At 52.9% G+C, this 23,026-nt stretch overlaps 2 protein-coding genes across 2 annotated transcripts in view; one reads left to right on the top strand and one right to left on the bottom strand.

The window, feature by feature from the left end:
• The window catches only part of RIMS4 (regulating synaptic membrane exocytosis 4), a 68,081-nt gene extending 54,221 nt beyond the window's left edge, over positions 1-13,860 (top strand). The window contains exons 3-6 of the mRNA XM_061125856.1: positions 4,843-4,955; positions 5,238-5,339; positions 5,940-6,079; positions 11,153-13,860. Coding sequence (XP_060981839.1) covers positions 4,843-4,955; positions 5,238-5,339; positions 5,940-6,079; positions 11,153-11,371 — 574 coding nt within the window. The 3' untranslated portion in view covers positions 11,372-13,860. The remainder of the gene's footprint in view (positions 1-4,842; positions 4,956-5,237; positions 5,340-5,939; positions 6,080-11,152) is intronic.
• Positions 13,861-16,757: 2,897 nt separating this feature from the next.
• KCNK15 (potassium two pore domain channel subfamily K member 15) lies at positions 16,758-22,129 on the bottom strand. Its single transcript, XM_061125855.1, has 2 exons — positions 21,847-22,129; positions 16,758-17,440 (listed from the first exon to the last, which is right to left on the bottom strand). Exons 1-2 carry the CDS (start codon positions 22,127-22,129, stop codon positions 16,758-16,760), a joined length of 966 nt encoding a protein of 321 aa, XP_060981838.1.
• Between the last annotated feature and the right edge of the window lie 897 nt (positions 22,130-23,026).

Genomic DNA, 23,026 nt, shown 5'->3' with positions numbered 1-23,026 from the left:
CCTCTGCCCGCGTGACATTCATCCCTTGGAAGAATCAGCTGCTGTAGCCACGCCCCCCCATCCTACCCCCAGATGACCTGTGCTTCTTCTCAGGCACCCAGGTACTGCACTTCCTACAGATTTGAAATCAGAAGTACCATGAAAACACCACAGAGAGGGAGAAGAGGCTCTCCCAGGCCAGGCAGCAGAGACCCGCTGGCCACAGCGTCCCAGTCCTTTATTCATCCAGCCAATGCTGTGTACATTTGCTAAGCACCTTGCCTGCAGTATCCTATTGACTCTCTCCAACAACTTAGCTGGGTGATTTTATACATGCAGCTCAGAGAGGTTACCAAACTTACCCCAGGTTGCACAGCATTGGAATCCAAGGTCTATATGATACCAAAGTTCAGTCTCAACCAGTAGGCTTTCCCACTTCCGGGCCAGCCCAGGAGATGTGGGTTCAATCCCTGGGTCAGGAAGATCCCCTGGAGCAGGGCATGGCAACTCATTCCAGTGTTCCTACTTGGGGAATCCCACGGACAGAGGAGCCTGGTGGACTACAGTCCATGAGGTCACAAAGAGTCAGACATGACTAAAGCGACTTAGCATACAAGGGTTTGTCAGTAAAAGCAATGAAGACCCAGAAGAGCCACAAATTTAAAAAATAAACATGTATTGAGTTCCTACTCTGGAAGGCCTTGGTCTCAGTAGTAGCAAGTATGTGGCACTTAATAGTAATTCAACATGCTCTTTCCTGTTGGGAATGGAGCCTCTGAGTAGAGATTTTCAAATCATTGAAAACTGGTATAGTGCAGGCAGCCAGCAAAGGAAGGAAGGGCTGTACCCAGTCCCATGGTTGGTGTGGGCACATCTGCAGATAAGATTCAAGGGCAGAGACACCAGCAGCTGGCCAGACGTCACACTGCAAGCACTTGACCAGTTAGGAGTTAGAGCAGCCCTGACTTTGTATCTTCTGCCTTCTGTCCTTCTCCCGGGAAGACCCCCGAGTTGGAGCGGGGTCTCTGATGCAGTTGGTCCCCTGGCCAGCAGGGACCTGCCACCACTTGATTCTTCCTCCCTCTAGCCCTGTGGAGGAGGGGATAACCCGTTCAGGGTTTCTGGGGCGTCAGCCTGGTTCCTTGGCAGCCAGCGAGGCACCCTGGGATGGGAAATCAGGCAGCCGCCCAGATATTATAAACAATTACCGCTAATTACCAGGCCTGCCAGTTCCCTATTGTCTGCTCACAATCCCACCAGACACTGAGGAGCAGACAGTGACGATGTTGGAGGAAACTTCCAATTTCAGGCTCTAGAAGGCCTTGCTCTGCCTGGGAGGGTGGGCCCCTTCGGTGCCTTAGAACCCATGAGGCACTGCCGTTTCTTGGGCTTAAGGAGCCCAGACTCTCCTCACAGAATGGACTCCTGACCTTCAGGAGGCTGAGCTGGAAAAGAAACCAGTGTGGAGGAAAGGCCAGGTCACCCGCTGTGAGAGTCTTGGGGCTCTGTAAGAGGGCAGGCCATTCACAGGGCTCAGTTCTTGTGACTGTTGGTCTTCAGGATTCTCTCTTAATTTCCCAGAGAGAGTTTTTGTTTCACTGAATTTGGATCAGCTGTCTGACCCTGGATCTGTCAGCTCTGATCAGGGGACAAGGTACTGCCTTAGTTTAAGTCAAACCAGTCTCTTCAGTCAATGACCTATGAGTTAATAACAATGACTTAATACAAACATTTATTTTTTGCTCACGCAAACTTCAGCACAGGTGTTCTGGTCACTGCACCTAGCCAAACTCCTTTATTCTTTTTTTAAATAATCCAATGAGTGTTTATGATTCCTCTGCTCTCAGATATTTAGAGAGTTTCCATTTTCACTATTAAAATCATACGTGGCTAAATACGGTCCTTTTCTCCTCAATATCCAAAGGCCCACAACAATTGGTTTCCCTCTTTTTTTCTCTGAGACTGTCCTTTGCTGTGTTCTATGACATTGTATGAACCTGCAACATTGACCTTCTCCAAGGTCCTGAACTAGACTCTGTTGCCCCTGCCTTGTCTCCATCACCCTCTTGGGAGAGAAGTACTTTCTCCTGCTCCTTACTGGGCTCCCTCACTCTTGTGGTGTCACCGTCCTGAGGCCCTCAGGACCCCCTGCTGATGACTCTGCTCAGTGTAGAGAGAAGATAGTGTGTGGGAAGTGACCTCCTTTCCTCTCGCCTTGTTACTGGGCCCTGTGTATCCTTCGGCCCCCCAGGTCAAATTCTCCTCTCCTGGTCCATTCTGGGCCACTGCAGTCTGCAGTGATTCCTCTCTTCTGATGGTCTCTGAGCTCTCACAACCCAAGGTGAGCAGATAGGGGACTGGTGGTCTTGTAAGAAGACAGTCGTCCTCTAGTTGTTTCTTTGGGGGCAGCACATTTGTTTGCCCAGCAGAACGGTAAGTTCTTTGTGCATGGAGTCTTCTCTTGTTTGTTCCTGCAGCTTGCTTGGAATTTTATACGTGAAGATGCAGAGACTCTTGGGTGCCGTGAATTGGGCAGCAGGCACTGCCATTTTCTAGCCCTCAGGCAGCTGTCTTTCTCACTCTAGGCCTCAGTCTTCCAATCTGTGAAATTGGGTCAGAGGACACTTTTCCTGGAGCTATTTGCAGAGCTGGAGAGTGAATCTTTTGCCAACTGTGAGGATTTGTGATTTAGCAGCAAGGTATAAAGGCAGACAGCTGTGGTTCAAACACCAGGGAGCATGTCTAGGGTGTGAAGAGCTGGGTACAGCCATAGAAGACCGTAAATGAGTCATTCTCTCTGGAGAACTGGAGCAAAGGTGGACAGAGTGGTTTGGAAGCAGAAGGGAACATCCTCGGGGTGGAACCAGATACCCCTTGGGTTCTCCTCTGGCTCCTTCAAGGCTGACAGCCCAGCAGGTTCCCCTGGAAGGAAGCTGGGGACAGGGTGGGGGGCTGCTCTTAGGGCAGGAAACGAAGCATGCAGTGCCCTCAGTCGAAGCCCAAGGTGGTCGCCCCTTCCTCCTGAAAGACCCTGGGACAGGCTGCTGTGAACCCTGGCACAGAGTGTGCTTGTTCAGAGTTAACTGTGGTGCTTGGAACATGCCCAAGTGGAAGGTCACCCGGGGTTGGCCTTAAAGGTGTTGTACCCATGTGCTGACTTTGCCCTGTGAATTCTGGCTTCAGACTGGGCCGAATCTGCCTCTTTACATGCATAATACTGATAAAGGTTAAAAAAAAACAAAAAATGAAAAAAACCTCAACCTCCTTTGGCTGTGGCGAGGCTCCTAAGAGAAAATGGGTTACAAGTGCTTTACTTCTGAAGATAATAGGTACATCAAGCTTGGTGTTTAGTGCCTGATCTCATTAAGTTTTTCCAGTAGTCATGTATGGATGTGAGAGTTGGACCATAAAGAAGGCTGAGTGCTGAAGAGTTGATGCTTTCAAGCTGTGGTGTTGGAGAAGACTCTTGAGAGTCCCTTCGATAGCAGGGAGATCAAACCAGTCAATCCTAAAGGAAATCAACCCTGAATATTCACTAGAAAGACTGATGCTGAAGCTGAAGCTCCAGTACTTTGCCCACCTGATGCAGACAGCTGACTCATTGGAAAAGACCCTGATGCTGGGAAAGATTGAAGGCGGGAGGAGAAGGGAACAACAGAGGATGAGATGGGTGGATGGTGTCACTGACTCAATGGACATGAGTTTGAGCAAGCTGCGGGAGATGGTGAAGGACAGGGAAGCGTGGCGTGCTGCAGTCCATGGGGTTGCAGAGTCGGATGTGACTGAGTGACCAAACGACAACAATAACTCGTTAAGTACTTATCGGATCTAGGAGACGGGAGTGTTATTGTTCCCATTTCAGAGATGGGGAAAGAAAAAGCTAAAATTGGCTTTAGCAAAATAATATAATAATAGTTGTTGTTGACTTACATAACCGAAAGAAAAAGAAGTATCTCTTGCTTCAGGTAGAGTTTGATCCAGGAGCTTATGCAGTGCTGCCTGTGTGATGGCCTCCTTCATGGGCTGCCGATGGCAACAAGAGCAGCGAGAGGCTCCAGGCTTCTGTCTCAGGTGCAGACCTCGTGAGAAAATAGAGTCTGTCACTTCCTGCAGTTCAAAGAAATCTTCCTGGGCTGATTCTTGTGGGCTTGGGCGAGACGCCCGACTCTCAACCAGTCACTGGCCAAGGAAGGAATGGCCTCTGAAGCTGGGTCTGCTCTGCTCCACGGGAATCAATATCTTGAGGAGGGGGCTCCCCAGTGGAGATTTAAAGTCTGGTTCCCAAAGGAAGGGGAGCGGATATTTGGCAGCCCCACGGCAAGGACAAGCGTGGACCTCCGAGGCTGAGCCACTGGTGTACTTTTTTTAACTGTCCAGTGCAAACAAGTCCTCTGGGGCTCATGTTAAAAGGCAGTTTCTGATTCACCAGCTGGGGAGTGGAGTGGACCACCATTTCCTTTCTAATTAGCTCCCAGGCAGTGCTGCTGGTCCCTGGACCACACTCTGAGTATCAGCCCTAACCCATAGAGCCAGGCATGGACAAGCATCACCTCCTGAGAGTCCTACCTGGAGAGGCAAGTGACATCATACCCATTTCATGGAAGAAGAACCTGAGACTTGGCAAGGAGAGGTCAGACAAGACATAGAAACTAAGCCCTAGAATTTTGGAGTCAGAGCGGAGATTTTAGGGCCATTAAAGTAGACAGAAAGAAGCAGAGAGGACACTGGCCTGCCTGAGACTGGGAGATGGATGTGGACAGAATCGCTGTGGAATTAGGGAGGTTCTGGAGCTGACTGCCTGAGTCATCCGAGTCCTCAGTTGGCCCCTGGGAACGTCTGTTTTTGTCTCATTCTTTCTTGCAGCCTTAACTATGGGGGAGTTTGCCTGGCATCAGATGCCCAGTTCAGTGACTTCCTGGGCAGCATGGGGCCAGCACAGTTTGTGGGCCGCCAGACCCTGGCCACCACGCCGATGGGTGAGTGTCCCAAGACCTGTTACAAAGTGGGTGGGGGTCCCCACCAGAAGCCCCGTGTCTCTTCTCTGCCTGGGTTACATCCACTGAGCACTTGGCCTGGAGCCCAGGTCGCACCTGCCAGGCACTCTGCAGAGCCCGGGCGCTCGGCGTGGGGGTTGGTTCTGGTTGGTTTGTGGCTGGGAGCAGGGGAAGGGAATTGCATCCTCAATAGAGAGGAGGAGCTGAGTCCCTGATGGAGCTTCCAAGCCGCTTCCCAGTCTCAGCTCTCGGGGCCTGTTGCAGGGGACGTGGAGATCGGCTTGCAGGAGCGGAACGGTCAGCTGGAAGTGGACATCATCCAGGCTCGGGGTCTGACAGCCAAGCCAGGCTCCAAGACACTGCCAGGTGTGGGGGCTGCCCTCCCGTCTGCCAGGCGGGGGTGGAGGTCTGGGAGGATGTCCTGCGGGGTAGCTAGGTCCAGAGGAGAGAGGATGGTGTCCAACTGGGTCTCCCTCCCCTTAAAGCTAGTGACTCCTGTGTCACTGGCGGTTTAGAATTTGTTCTGGAGACCCAGTTGAAATTGTCCATTGACCTTGTCCACCTCCTTGACTTCACTGAGCTGGAGGTTCAGAGACCATCTTTGGGTTTTTTTTTTTTTGTGGTTCTATCATTTGTGATTCTACCCTAGCACCTGGTAGGGTGCATGGAATGCCTTGAGTGTTCAGCAAACATTGGAGTGAGTGGGTCAGCCGTGAGTGTTGAAGCCCAGGAAGGGTGGGCAGGCCAGGGACAGAGAGGGAAAGGATGAGCAAAGGGGCAGGCAGGCAGGACCCCTCAAGAGGGTAGTGTAGACCCCAGCCAGCCCTGACTGCACCCCACCCCTGTTGCCTCGTCCCTGGACTCCCTGGGGGCACCCCGATTCCCAGCAGTGGGTCCCTCTGCTGCACCCTCTGCCCACCATTGGAGGCCCAGGCTGCCGCTCACCCAGCTGACCTCTGTCCTCAGCCGCCTACATCAAGGCCTACCTGCTGGAGAACGGCGTCTGCATTGCCAAGAAGAAGACCAAAGTCGCTCGCAAGTCGCTGGACCCACTGTATAATCAGGTGCTGCTGTTTCCGGAGAGTCCCCAGGGCAAAGTCCTGCAGGTGAGGGGCCAGGGGCGGGCAGGGGGGTGCCCTCTGCAGGGCCTCACCTGGAGAAAGCAGAGCACTCTGGTGGATCTGAGCACCACCATTTGTGGTGCGACTTGGAGCAAGTTCCTTTCTGAGCCTCAGCTTCTTTATTTGTAAAATGGGGATGGTAACAGTAGCCGCTGGTAGAGTTACCGTGACAGCGGAATGCGTGCTTTGTGCGAGAAAGGTATTTGCAAGTTTGGCCTGTAGTAATGATGATGATCACCATCATCACCTCTGGAGGCCAGGGGCTTAGCATGGAGTGCAGTGCTAATAGACGGAAAGCCTTTTGAGGATCCAGAGATCTTTGGCCCCCTGACTTTTAGGAAGATCCTAGTGGTCACCTTGGAGAAGGCAATGGCACCCCACTCCAGTACTCTTGCCTGGAAAATCCCATGGACAGAGGAGCCTAGTAGGCTGCAGTCCGTGGGGTCGCTAAGAGTCAGACATGACTGAGCGACTTCACTTTCACTTTTCACTTTCATGCATTGGAGAAGGAAATGGCAACCCACTCCAGTATTCTTGCCTGGAGAATCCCAGGGACAGGGGAGCCTGGTGGGCTGCCATCTATGGGGTCGCACAGAGTCGGACATGACTGAAGCGACTTAGCAGCAGCAGCAGTGGTCACCTAGGGCTTCCTTGGTAGTTCAGCAGAAAAGAATCCACCTGCCAGTGCAGGAGACATGGGTTTAAAGAAGGAAATGGTAATATACTGCAGTACTCTTGCCTGGGAAATCTCATGGACAGAGGAACTTGACAGGTTACAGTCCATGGGTTCAGAAACGACTTAGCAACTAAACAAAAAACAACAAAAGATGTTTGCTGAAACTAGCGATACCTGCCCATCGTGGGGTCGGCAGGGCCCAGGCTGGATGCCTTAGGAGCCACATGCCTACTCTCTTTGAGCTGCCATTTGTTTTTGTTTGTTTGTCTTTGTTTTTGAAAATACTTATCTTTTTGGCCACTCCGGGTCCTAGTGCAGCACATGGACTCTTAGTTGTAGCGTGTGGGATCTAGTTCCCTAGTTTACCAGGAATCACACTCGGACGCCCTGCATTGAGAGCGTGGAATCTTAGCCACTTGACCACCAGGGGGTCCCTCAGAGCCACTATTTAGGCATCTCTAGTTTACACCTCAGTCCCTTTCTCCTAACCTGAACAGGCAAAGCACATAAGGGTAGGGCCAAGGTGTTACACGTCTCCAAGACAGTGGGCTGTTGGCAAACTGGAAAGTCCAAGTCCTGTCTAGGACACAGTCTTTCAATTTGTAGGTTGTGACCCATCAGCAATTTATGAACTTGGTTTAGTGATTGTTTTGTTTTTTTTTTTAATGGAGTGGAATAGGAAATAGGAAAGAAATGGAAAATAGGACTAGGAAAGAAAACATTTCTCATTCTTAGTAAGGCAAGTCTTATTTGGTGGAGCCACGTGCTTCAGTTGTGAATCTCACGTGTTCATTGGATGATGATTTAAATGTCTATCTTGCTGTATATATCAGTCAGAATAAAGTTTGGAAAAATCTTTCTGATCTAGAGGTATTCAAAGACAATTTAAAACAACCAGAAGGCCATCTGGGGGCCACGTCTGTGTTTTCTGGCCTGAGCATCTTTGTAGAAGTTCCAGAGCACATCCTGTCTGGGATGCAGAAAGATAGAGAAATAGAAATATGGCATGTGTGTCCTTGCTGCTGAGCCTTCTGACTAATGTCAGGGCAAGACACACCCACGATGATTGAGCGATGCCAGCTGTGTTCATTTGCTAAAGCTGCCATAACAAAATACCATAGACCTGGGGTCTTAGACAACAGAAATTTATTTCTTACAGTTCTGGAGGCTAGAAGTCCAAGATCAAAGTGTCACAAGTTATGTTTCTACTGAGGCCTCTCTCCTTGGCTTGTAGACGGCCACCTTCTTGCTGTGAACTCATACGGTTCTTTTTCTACACCCAGGCATTCCTGGGGTCTGACTGTGTGTCCTAATCTTCTGTTCTTATGACAACACCAGTTAAAATCGCATCCCACACTAATGGCCCATTTTAATGTAATCACCTTAAAGGACCAGTCTCCAAATACAGTCAACGTTCTGGGGTTAGGGCTTCAATATGAAATTGAGGGGCACACAGTTAAGCCCATAACACTGATGATAACAAATCCATTCACACACTCAGACTTGGGCTGCTTCTTTTTTTTTTTTTTAAATTGAGGATATAGTTGCCGTAAGATGTTACGTTAGTTTCTGCTGTATAAGGAAGTGACTCAGCCTTCTGTGTACATATAGCCCCTCCCTCCTGGGCCTCCCTCCCACTCCTCACCCCTCTAGGTGACCACCGAGCACCTGTGCTACACAGCAGTTCCCACTAGCTCACTCTTTTACACGTGGTATCCGATCAGTTACCAAGGGGGCATCGACAACTTATTAGTTGAGTGACCTCGGGCAAATGATTTAACCTCCCTGAGTCCCAGTTTAAACAGCTGTAAAATTGGAATCCTTTTTTATAGCGTTGTTGGGAAGATTGAATCTAGGGCTGGTTTAGCCTTAGAACAGTTCCTGACATGCAGTAACCAATAGCCATGGCCCGTGTTGTTTGCCTATCTCTCTGCATGCTTGAGGAACGGCTTACAGCTTACAGTGAGCCTCCACATTTATTATCTCCTGTGATCCTCGCCTGCCAGGTAAGCTGAGTGTGGATGATTCCATTTACAAACAAGAACCCTGAGTTTCGGTGAGGCTAAGTGACTTGGCCCGAAACGACCTAGACAAGACTGGAACTTGAACCTACATATGTCTGACCCCAAAGTGTGTGCATCAAGACAGTAGGTCTTGTGAGCGATCAGCCAGCCCACCTTTAGAGAGGGGCATTAGAACCTGAGGAGAGCAAATGAGGGTCCGGCAGCCACAGAGAGCACCCGTCTGGCTGCTCTAAGAGGAAGGTAGAACGAGGAGTGGGGAAGGTACTGCACAGACGAGTCTGTTGGAAAAAAGGACGGAGGCTAGTATGTGTGTTCTACACGTGGCAGCCACTTTTAAAAAAACTGAAGTATAATTGATTTCCAATGTTGCGTTACTTTCAAATGTGCACCAAAGTGATTCAGTTCGTTTTTTCAGATTTTATTCTACTATAGGTTATCCCAAGATACTGAGCATAGTCCCCTGTATGTGCGTGTGCACGCTTAGTTGCTCAGTCGTGTCCAGCTCTTTGCAACCCCACGGACTGTAGCCCACCAGGCTCCTCTGTCCATGTGGATTCTCCAGGCAAGAATACTGGAGTGGGTTGCCATGCCCACCTCCAGGGGATCTTCCCAACCCAGGGATCGAATCCAGGTCTCCCACATTGCAGGTGGATTCTTTACCATCTGAACCAGCAGGGAAGCCCATAGTCCCCTATGCTATACAGTAAATCCTTGTTGCTTTTCTATTTTATATATGGTACTTTGTTGATCCCATACTCCTAATTGTCCCTCCCTTCCTTCCCTTCCCTTCCCCTTTGGTAACGATAACTTGTTTTCTGTGTCTGTGAGTCTATTTCAGTTTTGCATATACATTCATTTGTGTTATTTTTCTAGATTCCACATTTAAGTGATATCGTATAGTATTTGTCTTTCTCTGTCTGACTTCTTCACCAAGTATAATATATTCTAGGTCTATTCACCTTGCTGCAAATGGCAATATTTCATTGTTTTTAAAGCTGAGTAATACTCCATTTTGTGTGTGTGTGTGTGTGTGTGTGTATACATATCTTCTTAAGCCAGTTGTCTGATGGTTTCCATGTCTTGACTGTTGTAAATAGTGCTGCTATGAACATTGGGGTGCGTGTATCTTTTAAAATTAGAGTTTTCGTCTTTTTCCAGATATGTACCCAGGAGTGGGATTGCTGGGTCATATGGTAGCTCTATTTTAAGTTTTTTAAGGACCCTCCATAGTGGGCTGTACCAATTTACATTCTCATGCACAGCATAGGAGGGTTCCCTTTTCCCCCTGTCCTCTACAGCTTTTATTGTGTGTAGACGTTTTGGTGATGGCCGTATTGTCTGGTGTGAGGTGATACCTCCTTGTGGTTTTTGATTTGCATTTTTCTAACAGTGATGTTGAGCATCTCTTCATGTGCCCATTGGCCATCTGTATGTCTTCTTTGGAAAAAGATCTGTTTAGGTCATCTGCCCATTTTTTAATTGTTTCTCCCCCAATATTGAGTTGTATGAGTTGTTTATCCATTTTGGATATTAACCCTTTGTCAGTCTTACTATCTGCAAGTATTTTCTCCCATTTCTGTCACTTGTCTTTTTGTATTTTGATGGTTTCCTTTGTTGTGGAAAAGTTTTTTCTATGTTTGATTAGGTCCCACTTGTTTATTTTTGCTTTTCTCTCTTTTGCCTTGGGCAAGCGATCTATGAAAATATTGCTACTGTTTATGTCAGAGAATGTTTTGCCTAAGTTCTTTTCTGGGAGTTCGCTGGTGTCATGTTTTAGGTGTTTAAACCATTTTGAGTTTACTTTTGTATATGCTGAGAGAGAGTGTTCTAACTTTATTGATTTACATGTGGCTGTTCTACTAGCCACTTTTATTTTTTTAATTTATTTAAAGCTTTTTAAAAATTTTGTTTATTTTCTTTATTTTTCTGTGCCAGGTCTTAGTTGGGGCATGTGGGATCCAGTTCCCCAACCAGGGATCCAGCTCAGGCCCTGCATTGGGAGAGTGGAGTCTTAGCCACTGGACCACTAGGGAAGTCCCAATTACTAACCCCTTTTAAAACCTTTATTTCTGAGGATCTGGAAGCAGAGGGCAGGTGGATGAGGGGGTAGGTAGGACACTCACAATGTAGGGTCAGCCCTCAAGGCTGTGGCTCAAAGATGGGGTAGGTCGAAAGAAAGAGCAAGATTGGAGGCAAGAATCCCATCATCCAAGAGCATCTGGTGGGACTTGAGCCATTTTAAGGCGGTGGACTTCCAGGACCCGGAGATGAATAAGGCACGCGGTGACCCCAGGTTCTGTTTCTGGGCCTGTGAGTGGCGTTGGCAGGATCTGAACCACTGTGTCTCTTGCCCCGCAGGTGATCGTGTGGGGGAACTACGGGCGGATGGAGCGGAAGCAGTTCATGGGCGTGGCCCGCGTGCTGCTAGAGGAGCTGGACTTGACCACCCTGGCCGTGGGCTGGTACAAGCTCTTCCCCACCTCCTCCATGGTGGACCCAGCCACGGGCCCCCTGCTCCGGCAGGCGTCCCAGCTGTCCCTCGAGAGCACCGTGGGGCCCTGCGGCGAGCGATCTTAGTGCCGGGGAGGAGGAGGGGCTCCCCGAGATGGTCCGGAGACCGCCCAGCCCCGACCTGGGACCCCAGGCCCCGGGGCATATTGAACAGAGGAGGCCGGGGTTCTCCCCCACCCAGTGGGGAAGCTGAATGGGGAGACCTGACCCCCCAGGGCCCCTCCTCACTCCTTCTTTGCCTCCTATTCCCCGAGACCTTCCCTCTCCCGATGGGATTGGCTGCACTTTTGACTTGGCCGGTTCTTGACCTGGTGGATCTGTCTGCAGTCCGGAGAAAGGAAAGATCGAGGCGGCAGAGCACACCATCCTCCTGCCCCCGACTCTGTCCGACCGCACCCACTTTTTGCCTCCTTGGAAGCTCGCTGCCCGGAGTCACGTCCAGAACCCAGCGGCCATCTCCATGGTGCCAATTACCAGCAAGTGTCTTTCCTGCGGCACCGGGTTCAGGCAGCTACTCCTGCCCCCCGAGCCTACGGGGCAGCTTTGCAAGGATCCGGCGCCAGCTCCGGGGGCCCTGCGCCCCCGACTTGAAGAGGAGCTCAGGTCTCCCTCCGCCTGCCCATGGAAGGAGCTCTGCCGCCGCCTGTTTGAGTCCATCTGTCCGTCCCGGCTCTAGGACATGGGGTCCAGCAGGAACCAGGGGAAAGGAAGGGGCTGCCCAGGGCCTGGCAGGGACCCCCAGGGCACCTGGCTCAGTGGGGCTGTGAGAAGCTAGTTTGCACACTGTGGGCGGACTGGAAAGAACTCTGTTGGCTGTGTTTCGTCCTAGGAGCTGCGGGACCCTAATTTTCAAGAACCCCAGCCCCAGAGAGCTCGCCAGTCTCTGAATTTGGGGGATGCCGGTTTGGAGAGGGATTCTGAAGAAAGCTGGGATTGGGACTGATGGTGCCAAGGTGAGGGATTCCCTGGTAGGAGAATCCCTCCTTGTGGAATGAGGTCAAAGGTCGTCTTGTCTGGCCCTCTGCCTCCGGGCTAAGGGCCTGGGGAGGCACCCGAGCTCCCCAGTTTTAGTCTTTTTAAACCAACCATCCTGTACTAAGGGCAGAGCCCACTACTCCGGCCTCAGTGACCTTGGCTCAAGGAGAGAAAGAGAGTGAGGCGAGACAGGAGTGTGAGAAAGGGGAGATTCCTTCTTGAGCAGGCCCAGGGGGCTGCCTTCCCGCCCCGCCCGGCCCGGTCCTCCCCGGAGCCTTCGGAAGCCCTTTTGCATGCGGGGAGGACATAGGCTGGCCCCTTCTGTAGAAGCACATTTCTGCCACCTCCCCTGGGAGGCACCCAGCCACCCACACCCCACACCCCCCCATCATTCCCCAGTCCTGCTGTGTAGGACGTAGTCTTGGTTAGCCGGGTAGGCTTAGAGTGCCTGGCCCTGGGCCTGGTCTTAGCTTCACATAGAGTCCTTACAGAGGGGATGGAGAAAATTCCAGGAGGCAGCCTTCTCCCTGCCGGCCTGGCCTGGGTCCAAGCCTGGACCTGGTTCAGGGGAGGCTGGCCCCTCCTTCTCCTCCTCCTCTCTTTCCTCCCCCTCCTCATGTAGGGTTGTAGCCAGAGCCGCCCCTGACACTCAGATGTTCTGATTTATTACCCTTGGGACTGATTTTATTTAGGAAGCGCTTCTGAGGATGTGGGCCTTGGCAGAGGGGGCCTGGGCTCCATCAGAGGAGGTGGTTTTCCACTGAGGATTGCCCGACTATGTTCTGTCCCACCTTGTCCCCACTCCCCACCCCACCCCCCTTTAGGCTGTGGACCAGGTGAGTCCTTCCACCTGGAACTCCTCTCTCCTGGCCTGTTCCCAGCCCTGGGCATCCTTTGAAGTCCTGGTTGAGTTATAACACCCCCGCTGCATGGGCATGGGGAGATGGAGGCGCCCCCTCCCTGGTCCAGGAGGCCTTCTGAAACTGAAATCCCAAGGCTGGGGGGCAGGCAGCGGGGCTCAGAATTGGCCCCTCCCCTGTGCTTTTTTTTTTTTTTAACCAGTGTGATTTCTCTGCCGTTTGTTTATTACTCACCATTCGGAATATTTTGAGCCAGGAGAGCGCCTTCTCTCTCCAGCTGTCACTGCTCTGGTAGTTCAGGGGTAGCATTTCAAAGCCGGGGTGGGGCCTGGTTGTCCCAACCTGAGGACAGGGGGGCACAGCCTTGCTCCCCCAACCTGAGCCTGCCCTGGTGGGGGGTGGGCCTGCACAGCCTTTATAAAGAGAGAAGGCGCTCCAAAGCAATAACATCCTGAGGGTGGTCACCGAGGGCCCCCCTCAATGACTTTCTGTTCGTTTTGTGGTTTCTTAGCTCACCTCCCGGAGGGGTGGCGTGGCACGGGGGCTGGAGCCCTCTTTCTTTGTATCATCGTTGTGAGCACATGGCCGCCTTCCAAGGGGCTCTGACCATTGAGCGTGGGGACCCCCTCTCCCTGCCCCATCTGTCCTCACCCAGGGATGGGAGCTTGGGGAGGGAGTAGCTGGGGAACCTTCCAGCCCACTCCTGTCTGATCCTTTGCCAGCTCAAACTCCCCCATTCGGAGAAGAGCTGAGAGGGTGGCACTGGGGGAATTAGGGGTGCGGGGGACCTGGGGGTCTCTAGGGGATGGTTCTTTTTTCAATCTCTGGGCCAAAGGTCACATGCTGGAGTGTACAGTGGGAGGGAGTCATCTCCACTTTTCTTCTCCAGAATCTGCCTGTCACACTAAAAGGAAAGGGGCTTTGGGACCATCAGTGAAATGATTACCATCTTAACAAAGAGATCACAGGCCCCTGGGGTCACCTGTGAGTTCACGACACTGGCAATCTGGGCCTCCTCAACCCCCCAGAGGCTGAGCTGGAGCCAGGGCAGCACTAAGTGGGGCCACCATCTCCCCCACCCCCCCCCAATATTTCCTCTGCCCTCTCTCCGTGGCCTTCCCCCAGGGGCCTTGAAAAGATGGGCAGTGCCGATTGTTGTCCATCTGAGGGGAAAGGAAACCGAAGCTCAGCATCAGTAAGTGGCTTGCCCAAGACAAGACCCCTCAGCAATGAGGCCAGAGCAGAAGCAGCTCTGTCCATACTCCAGGGGACAGCAGACCATTGCTCCAGGGCACATCTGCCATAATAAGGACCTGTGACCTTTAGACCCTCCTTGCTTGCATCTCAATGGGCCAGTAGTTTTTCTGGGCCTTGGGTTTGGGGGGAAGGGTTGCCATAGAGACCTTGTTCTCCTGGGTTGGGGTGAGGAGGGTCTGCCTTGACTGATGTGAGGCTGTGCAGGCCGTGGTCCTGGTCTTGATCTTAAGTGGGGACTCCTCCCCAATCCAGAGACCACAACCCTTCTGGGACCACTCTGAGGGAGGGGCCAAACACCACTTCCTGGGGGTGTGTGGGAGTGAGGGGGGTGGTGGTACACCTCACCTTAAGGCATTCCCCCCCAAACCTTCAGGTGGAATAACAACGGAACTTCTCAGAGTGCTTTTCATACCTTTTTGTTTTCAAAGTGCTTTAATCTCCCATGTACTCTCACAAGAGCTCCCTGGCAGTCAGTGGGGGCCTGGGTGAGTTATCAGCCCCATTTTACAGAAGAAGCTGAGGCCCGGGGAGGGGAAGGTGCTTGCTAAGGTCCCACTGTGAGTTGATGGCTGAGCCCAGATCTCCAGCGGTTCAGATCTCTTTTCTTCAATGCAGGGCAAAGCAGAGTTGAGGTCATGCACTTGACAAGCTGATCCACCGTCCAGCTCCTCACATCTGGAGGTCATGGGCACATCTCAGCGGTGAGAGGCACCGCTGAGCCCCGCTGCCCTTGGAGCACAGCTGTTGCGTTAGGCAAGGCCACCTGCATTTATTTATTGAGCAGCAGCCCTGTGCCAGACCCAGGGGACGGGGTGCCCCAACTCCATCGCCCACTGTCCTGTAACGACTTGTCTGGGCTCCAGGAGGCCCATGTCTGTATAGCGGCACCTCTGAGTGGACGGAAAGCTTTCAGGTCCATGAGCTCATCTGACTCACAAACCCCACCCGGGAGGCGCTGACTGTGCCCGTTTGACTCATAGCTTCTGTGAGGGCAAAGTGGAGACTTGAATCGGGGCCTCAGACATCATCTCTGAGCCCTTTCACCCCACCACTGCCTCAGGGGGTGGCAGGAAGGCAGACCCCTGGTCCTCAGGCCCATTCTCCATTCACCTTTCCCCTCTTCCCTCTCCAGGAGCAGGAGCCCCTCAGGCTTTGGGGGAGGGAGGGTTTCTGGGGCCCCTGGGTTGGAGCAGGTCACGTTGCATTGTGTTCATGACCATGTAGCTCATGTTGAAAATTAAAGTTTTTGGCTTTTCTAACCCAGCCTGCTCTGTTTTGTGTTGCCGCAGTTCTCTCTGGGATGCTGAGGGCTGTTAATTTTAATGACCTGAGTGCTGTGGGATGTCAGCTTTGTTAGTGTCCGTTTATGGGTCTGGGGCCCATCCCGGGACCACTTCCAGAGATGCACAGGAGGGAACAGGGCACTGGGAGAACCCATTTTACAGATGTGGAAACTAAGGCCTAGGGAGGGGATGAGGATGCCCTGAAGTCCCATTGTGGGTGATTGGCAATAACCAGACCTCACAGTTCCCAGAAGAGACTCTGGCCCAGGGACTGCGCTGGCAGTCCAGTGGTTGACTCCACACTTAAGAGAGTCAAGATTTGATCCCTAGTCAGGGAACTAAGATCCCACATAACTGTGCAGAGCAGCCAGGGGCTGGGGTGGGGGCGAAGACTGGCCCAGGTGGTCCCAGTGACATGGTGGGTGCCAGCAAGACCCCCTTCCCCCATCCGAAACGGGCTGGCCAAGGACAAAGAATATGAGATTCCGGGCTGGGGCCAATTCCACTCTACATGCCGAGTAAGAGAATGAGTAGTCTTTAAAGAGTGCACAATTTGCCCAGCGGTCCACGCTGGATGGTAAATGTTTCTCTTCGGTCCATGTGAGCCCCCTGCTTCTCATAGTGGGAGCCACTGACCTCACTGGTTAGGATTCCAGTGTGGGAAGCCGTGCATTTCCCCCACAACACAGAAAACCCACGTCACACAACAGAATAACGGGCCTGTGGAGAAAGCGTGTGGCCACGCTTTCCTAGAACAATTTGGACCACAGGGGACTTGCACCTATGGGGCAACTTAAGAGTCGTGCTTTTGCTTATGATGCGACTTTTAATGTATTTTTGGAGAGGAGGGCGGGGCTCGCGCCACAGAAGGGAGTGAGAAACTGCTCGTGGCAGAGGACGGCATTGAGGCCACGGCCCCTCAGCCCTTCTCCAAGCTCTGGGGAGGGTGCGCGGACAGGTGAATCCAGACCAGGTTCTAGGATCCAGGTTCTAGGCTCAACCCCCCGGATGAATCCTGTGGGATTTCCGGGGCCCATCCCAGGACCACTTCCAGAGATGCACAGGAGGGAAGGGCTATCAGATGGACTTCCGCCGGGCCGGGGGCCTGCCGGCTCTGCCGCCGCCCCCAGCCCCGGGGCTGGCGGGGGGCGAGAAGCCGGGATTGTCGCGGGCGCCCAGCTCCAGAGGGTGCAGGCGGCAGGAGATGGAGATGCGGCCGGCGCGCTGCGCGGGGGCTCGGCTCTCGGGCGCCCCCCGGCGGAGCGGGCGGGCAGCGCGCTCAGGCGCGTCCGCGCCGGCCGCCAGGAAGCGCAGGACCACGAGGTTGAGGAAGGCGCCGATGACCGTGAGCCCCAGCAGGATGTACAGGAAGCTGAAGGCCACGTAGGGCGGCTTCCTCTGCAGCGCCTCGTCGTTCTGCAGCGCCACAAAGTCGCCGAAGCCGATGGTGGTGAGGGTGATGAAGCAGTAATAGTAGGCGTGGAAGAAGGTCCAGCCCTCGAAGTGCGCGAAGGCGGCGGCCCCGAGCGCCAGGGTGGCCGCGCACACCAGCAGCCCGGCCACCGCCATGTTCTCGGGGGACACGCGAGGCCGCCGCAGGCCCAGGCAGCGCTTGGCCGCCAGCAGGAGGCGCCGCACCAGCGCGTTCAGCCGCTCGCCTAGGCTCTGGAAGGTGACCAGGGTCAGGGGGATGCCCAGGAGCGCGTAGAACATGCAGAAGACCTTGCCCGAGTCCGTGCCCGGCGCGGCGTGGCCGTACCCTGGAGCAGGAAGGAAGGGGAAGGCTGACGAGTGTCCATGTCCCTCTCACACACTCTCACACACAGGTCTTCCTGCCAGGTCTCTCTCCCCATCCTCCAGAGCCCGCAGAACATGTTGAAATGCTAGTTCGAACTAGGTCATTCCCTCGGCTTTAAAACCTTGCGTGACTACCCATAATCGGCCCAAGTTGTAAACAACCTAAAATGTCCCTCACCTGGGGAATGGATAAACAACCTGTGGTATGTCCATACAACGGAATAATTCTTTTCAGCCACAGGGAGGAAGGAACTGCTATTTTCTCAGCAACAGAGGATGGATCTCAAATGTTTTATGCTGAGTGAAAGGAGCCAAGTTCAAAAAGCTACATATTGCTTGGTTCCATTTAAATGACATTCTGTAGGATAACTGGCAAAACTTCTGTGGCAAAACTGTAGAATCAGAGAACAGACCTGTGGTTGCCAGTCCTTGGAGTTAAGGAAGGGGAGTTAACGAACTACAAACAAGCACGATGGAATTTTGGGGAGTGATAGAAATGTTCTGCCTTGAAATCATGGCTGCAGTTACACGACAGGTTTTCATTTGGCAAAACCCGCACGAGTGTACACTGAAAAAGAATGAATTTGAATGTCTGTAAATTGTGCCCTTGATAGAAAAAAAAAAATCTGTTGTGGCTCCCCAGTACCCAGAGGGTAAAGTCCTTGTTCTCAGCTAACGTCAGGATCTGAGCTCCTTCCCGCCTCCAGCCTCACGCCATGTTTCCCCACCACCCTGTCCTTTTCTTGTGACTTCCCTCCCCTCAGTGGTCTTTTCCCCCGCCCGCATCCATGTCGCCCTTCCCAGTTCCTGTGCCAGGCCAGCTCTCACGAAACACCTCTTCAGTCTGGTGGAGTCCCTCACTGAGTCCCCTGAACTGTGTAGGGAACGTGAACATGAGTGGGCTTCCTTGAGTCTCAGCACACAGAACAATCATTGTGGAATTAGTGGCTGTGTTCTCTCTTCCAGGACCCAAGGAGTGAAAGCTTTCATGGTATTCTCAAAGGGCCCCACAACCCAGGAAAAGTCAGGTGTCCCTTCCCCAATAGAATATGCCTCTTCTAGCAAATTGGCCCCATCTGCCGAATGATAAATACACCTTTGGCCTGTGCTGTTCCCCAGTGAGGAAAGTCGTCCCCTAAAACATACACACGAGCAAAGTGATGTGTGCCCGTGAGCTGTTGTTGCCACACTGTTGGTGACAGCAAAAATAAGAAACAGCCTAAATGTCCATCAAAAAGAGCCTGGGGAAACCAGCCATGGTGCCATCCCATGATGGTTGTGGTTCCAACCGAGGGCGATTTAGCCCCTGAGGGGACCACTGGCCATGTCTGGAGACAGTGTCGGTTGTCACACCTGGGAGCTATCGGGATCTGGTGGGTACAGGCCAGGGTCCTGTTAACATTCTTTGATGCACAGGACAGTCCCCACAGTCAGAATTTGTTGTTATTTTTCAGTCGCTAAGTCATGTCCGACTCTCTGCAACCCCATGGACTGTAGCCCGCCAGGCTCCTCTGTCCATGGGATTTCCCAGGCCAGAATACTGGAGTGGGTTGCCATTTCCGTCTCCAGGGGAACTTTATGATCCACGGATCAAACCTGTGACTCCTGCATTGGCAGGTGAATTCTTTACCACTGAGTTACCGAGGAAGCCCACCAGAATAGCCAGTCCAAAATGTCAACAGTGCCAAGGTGGAGAAGCCCTGCGAATCAGCCATGAAAAAGAGGACACAGTTCTTTAGGGACTGATGTAAAGAAATAACCAAAATATACGAAGTGAAAAAAGGAAGAGACAAAAAGGGATGTATAACATAATGTCTCTATCATGTATAAAAGTGAAAGTAGCTCAGTCGTGTCCGACTCTTTGCAACCCCATGGACTCTATACAGTCCATGGAATTCCCCAGGCCATAATACTGGAGTGGGTAGCCTTTCCCTGCTCCAGGGGATCTTCCCAGCCCAGGGATCGAACCCAGGTCTCCCACATTGCAGGCAGATTCTTTACCAGCTGAACCACCAGGAAAGCCCAAGAATACTGGAGTGGGCAGCCTATCCCTTCTCCAGCAGCTCTTCCTGACCCAGGAATCGAACTGGGGTCTCCTGCATTGCAGATGGATTCTTTACCAACTGAGCTACCTGTGTGTGTTATAAAGGAATATATAGGCAGAGAAGATACTTGGAAGGACACTCAAAAAACAGATAACTGCATTTGATCCAGAGAAAGGAATTTATATTGACAGATGCGGAGAAAGGGAGACTTCCTTTTCATCCTATACCTTTTGTACTGTGTGAAGTGTGTGCATATATAACATTTGAAATATCAACACTATATACATATATATATTTAAAGATCTATGACTCCACGTTCATGTTTCTACGTCATGGCCCTATTAGTCTGCCTCTATCTATTTGAGGGGCAGGGACCCTGCTGCCACTAAACTGTGAGGTCCTCGAGGCCAGAGACAGGTCTAGTCATTTACCGTGTCCCTGATCACCAGTGCCCTGCACAGACTAAGAGCTCAATGAAAGTTTAATAACCAATAACAATAATACTCAAACCAGATTGGAGGAGGTACAGAGTGCAAAACGGAGGAGCATCTTTAGGAATAAAAGGCCAGGCAGTGCTGTTTCCAGCCGCTTGTCTGGTTTTGACAGACAGGAAAATGAATAATGATAATAACTAAGCATGCTAGGTACTCTACATGGATTATTTTATTTAATCGTCCCAATGACTGTATGAGATTACTATCCCCATCTTACAGATAAGGAAACTAGGCTCAGAGGGAGAAAGCTGCCCAAAGGTCACAGGGTTGAGCTATTAACCACTATCCTCCATAGCTTCTTAGTGGCTCTTTTCTGTCGGTGCAAAGCTCAAGCCCTGGGTTCTGTCGCGTGGCTCTGTGCAAGGCTAGCTTCTGCAGCCTGGGCCACACAGCCATACTGGCGCCCCCAGGTGGCCCAAAGCGGTAAAACTGCTATTTCCTCCGTCGCTTTCCACACCCTGGTCCCTACTCCCTCCCCATCCCAGGTGCAGGTCAGAGGCCAGCAGTCAGAAGTGGAGGCCGCCTCCAGCTGGGAGGCCTCCAAAATGTGGGGGAAGGCAGAGAAGGTGGACAGGGTCGCATACCACTGGGTGCAGTGACAGGGAGGGTCTTCGGCTGAGCCAAGATAGAGAAGCAGGGGTGCCCGGGCTGACAGGAGGGGTCAAAAGGGCTGAACAGGAGCTGGGCCCACAGTTGGCAAATAACGAATTGTCATTATTGTTCATTAACAGTCCCTACTGAGCCTCAGGACTTGTGCTATGCATTTTACCCGCTTGGCCTCACTTAAACCTGGCAATCACTCAGTGAGATAGCAACATTTGCAAGTTGTAGTTGAGGAAACCAGGGCTCAGAGAGGTACAATCAATTGCCAGAGAAGGCAGGAGGCAACAGAGATGAAAACCAGAACTCTGGCCTATGTAATTTTGGAATGCAGGCTTTCAACTCCACTGCTAAACCCACAAACTCACACTGACTTGCAAGAGCGTTAAGAAGGAACTTTCTCCGCAGCACTGGTTTCCGGGGTGGTGGTCCAGGCCCAAAGAGACACTGGGACCTCCAGAGCCAGCCTAGGGGACTGGCTGGCACCCAGCATGGAGCCCAGAGAGCCTGCTCCTCCCCTTTTCTGCTTCCCCAGGCTTGGGCTCCGCAGGTACCAACCAGTCGGTAGCCATGGCAACGGTTGGCGGTCCAGATGCTGCAGAGAAAGTGCTCTGAATCCCCGAGGGTGAGGTCCAAAGCTGGTGATAATCAGTCATTCCTTTAACAAATATTTATTGAGTGTCTACTACAGGCTAGGCACTGGCCATATTGCAGGAACTAAGACAGATTAGGCGCCCGTTCTCGTTTTTGTTATAATACAAAAATCAATCCCCCCCCCCTTTTTTTTTAGTGCTTTCTACTTGTCAGGTCCTGTGCTAAAACTTTCTACATATATTATCTCCTTAATGAAAACTGTCTCACTACGCCTTGAGATACGGCCTATTAGCACCCCTCTTTTACAGAGGAGAAAACCTGAGGCTCAGAGAGGTTAAGCAACTGGTCTGAGGTCACACAGCTAACGTGATGTGGGCTTCCGACTCCACTTTATCAGTCTCGAAGCCCCTGCCACTGCCTGTTGGCAACGGGGACCTACTGGCTCCTCCCAGCCGGGCCGGCGTGGAACCACAGAGAGCCCATTCGACAGAGGGAGGCAAGTGAGGCTGGAGAGCTGAAATGACTGCTCCAAAGTCACCCCGCCTGGCGGAGGCAGAGGTGGGATTGAAACCCCGGGACGCCGCGGACGCCTGGGGATGGAGCGAGCGCGGAGGGGAGGCGCCGGGGGCCGCTCACCGATGGTGGTGATGACGGTGATGGCGAAGTAGAAGGAGCCGGCGAACTTCCACTGGCTGCCGGCGCGGTGCGGCTCGGCTTGCAGCGCCAGGCGCTCCAGCTCGCGGTAGTCCTCGGCCGAGAAGCCGTACTTCCTCCGCAACTCGCTCCGCTTCTGGGCCAGCAGCCGCTTGCGGCCGCTCTCCGCCTCGGACTCGAGCGCGTCGAAGACGGCGGCGCCCACCAGGAGGTAGGAGAGGATGCACAGGACCAGCGCGGCGGTGCGCGCGCTCTGTTTCCTCATCGCAGAGCCCCGGGCCCCGCTCCCCGGCCCCGCGCCGCGCTCGCCGCCGCCCCGTCCATGCGCCCCGACGGTCGCCCCGCGCCCCCCTCGCGGCAGGAGTCGGGGCTGCGGGCGGCTGGGGTGTGGCACCCCGGGGCGGCGCCTCGGCGGGGCGGGGCGGGGCGAGGGGGCGACGAGGACCCGGAGGGCTCCTGCAGCTGCCACCTGCCCTCGCCTCCCCTGCCTTGGTTTCCCCGGGGGCGCCCCGGGGCTGTAGCGTCTGCAGGTCGTGACAGCGGGACCGAAGCGCCCAAAGCCCAGCTCTGCAGGCGCCCTATCTCCACCGCACTCCTCGTCCGGTGACCTTGGGCAAGTCATTCATTCCTTCGTTCGGTCGGTCATCCAGCAAATATTTACCAAGCACCTACTGGTACACACAGTCTATTACATTCCTGGTGTAAATAGAGCTGATATCCTCGGATAGAGGCTTGGATGGAAGTCAAACAAAAAGATAATGTAAGAAAAGTGTGAGGGTCTTCTCTGGCGGCCCAGCGGTTAAGACTCCGCGCCTCCGCTACCAGGGGCGTGGGTTGGATCCCTGGTCGGGGAACTAAGATCCCGCAGGCCAAAAATTAAAAAAAAAAAAAAAAGCGTGAGAAGGAAAACATCCTATCCTGCAAGGCGGGTGGAGGGCGGGAGTGGAAGGGACACTTACAGCTGAGATGGTGGAGAAAGCGTCCCTGGGGAGCGACTGGCAACAGTTCTGGTCCTTTAAGCAGAGAGGCCAGTGTGTCTGGAGTCACAGTGACTGGGGGGGGGGGGGGGGGGTCAGGGTGGGGGGGGGGATTAAAAGGAAGACAGAGAGTCCACTTCACAGGGGGTTTTACAGGCCCTCTGAAAAGTTCCCTGGTGGCTCAG

This window comes from Dama dama, chromosome 23 (assembly GCF_033118175.1).
Source record: "Dama dama isolate Ldn47 chromosome 23, ASM3311817v1, whole genome shotgun sequence".
In the NCBI taxonomy this organism is placed as follows: domain Eukaryota; kingdom Metazoa; phylum Chordata; class Mammalia; order Artiodactyla; family Cervidae; genus Dama; species Dama dama.
Note: the sequence above shows the minus strand (reverse complement) of the source record. Positions and strands in the feature narration are given on the sequence as shown.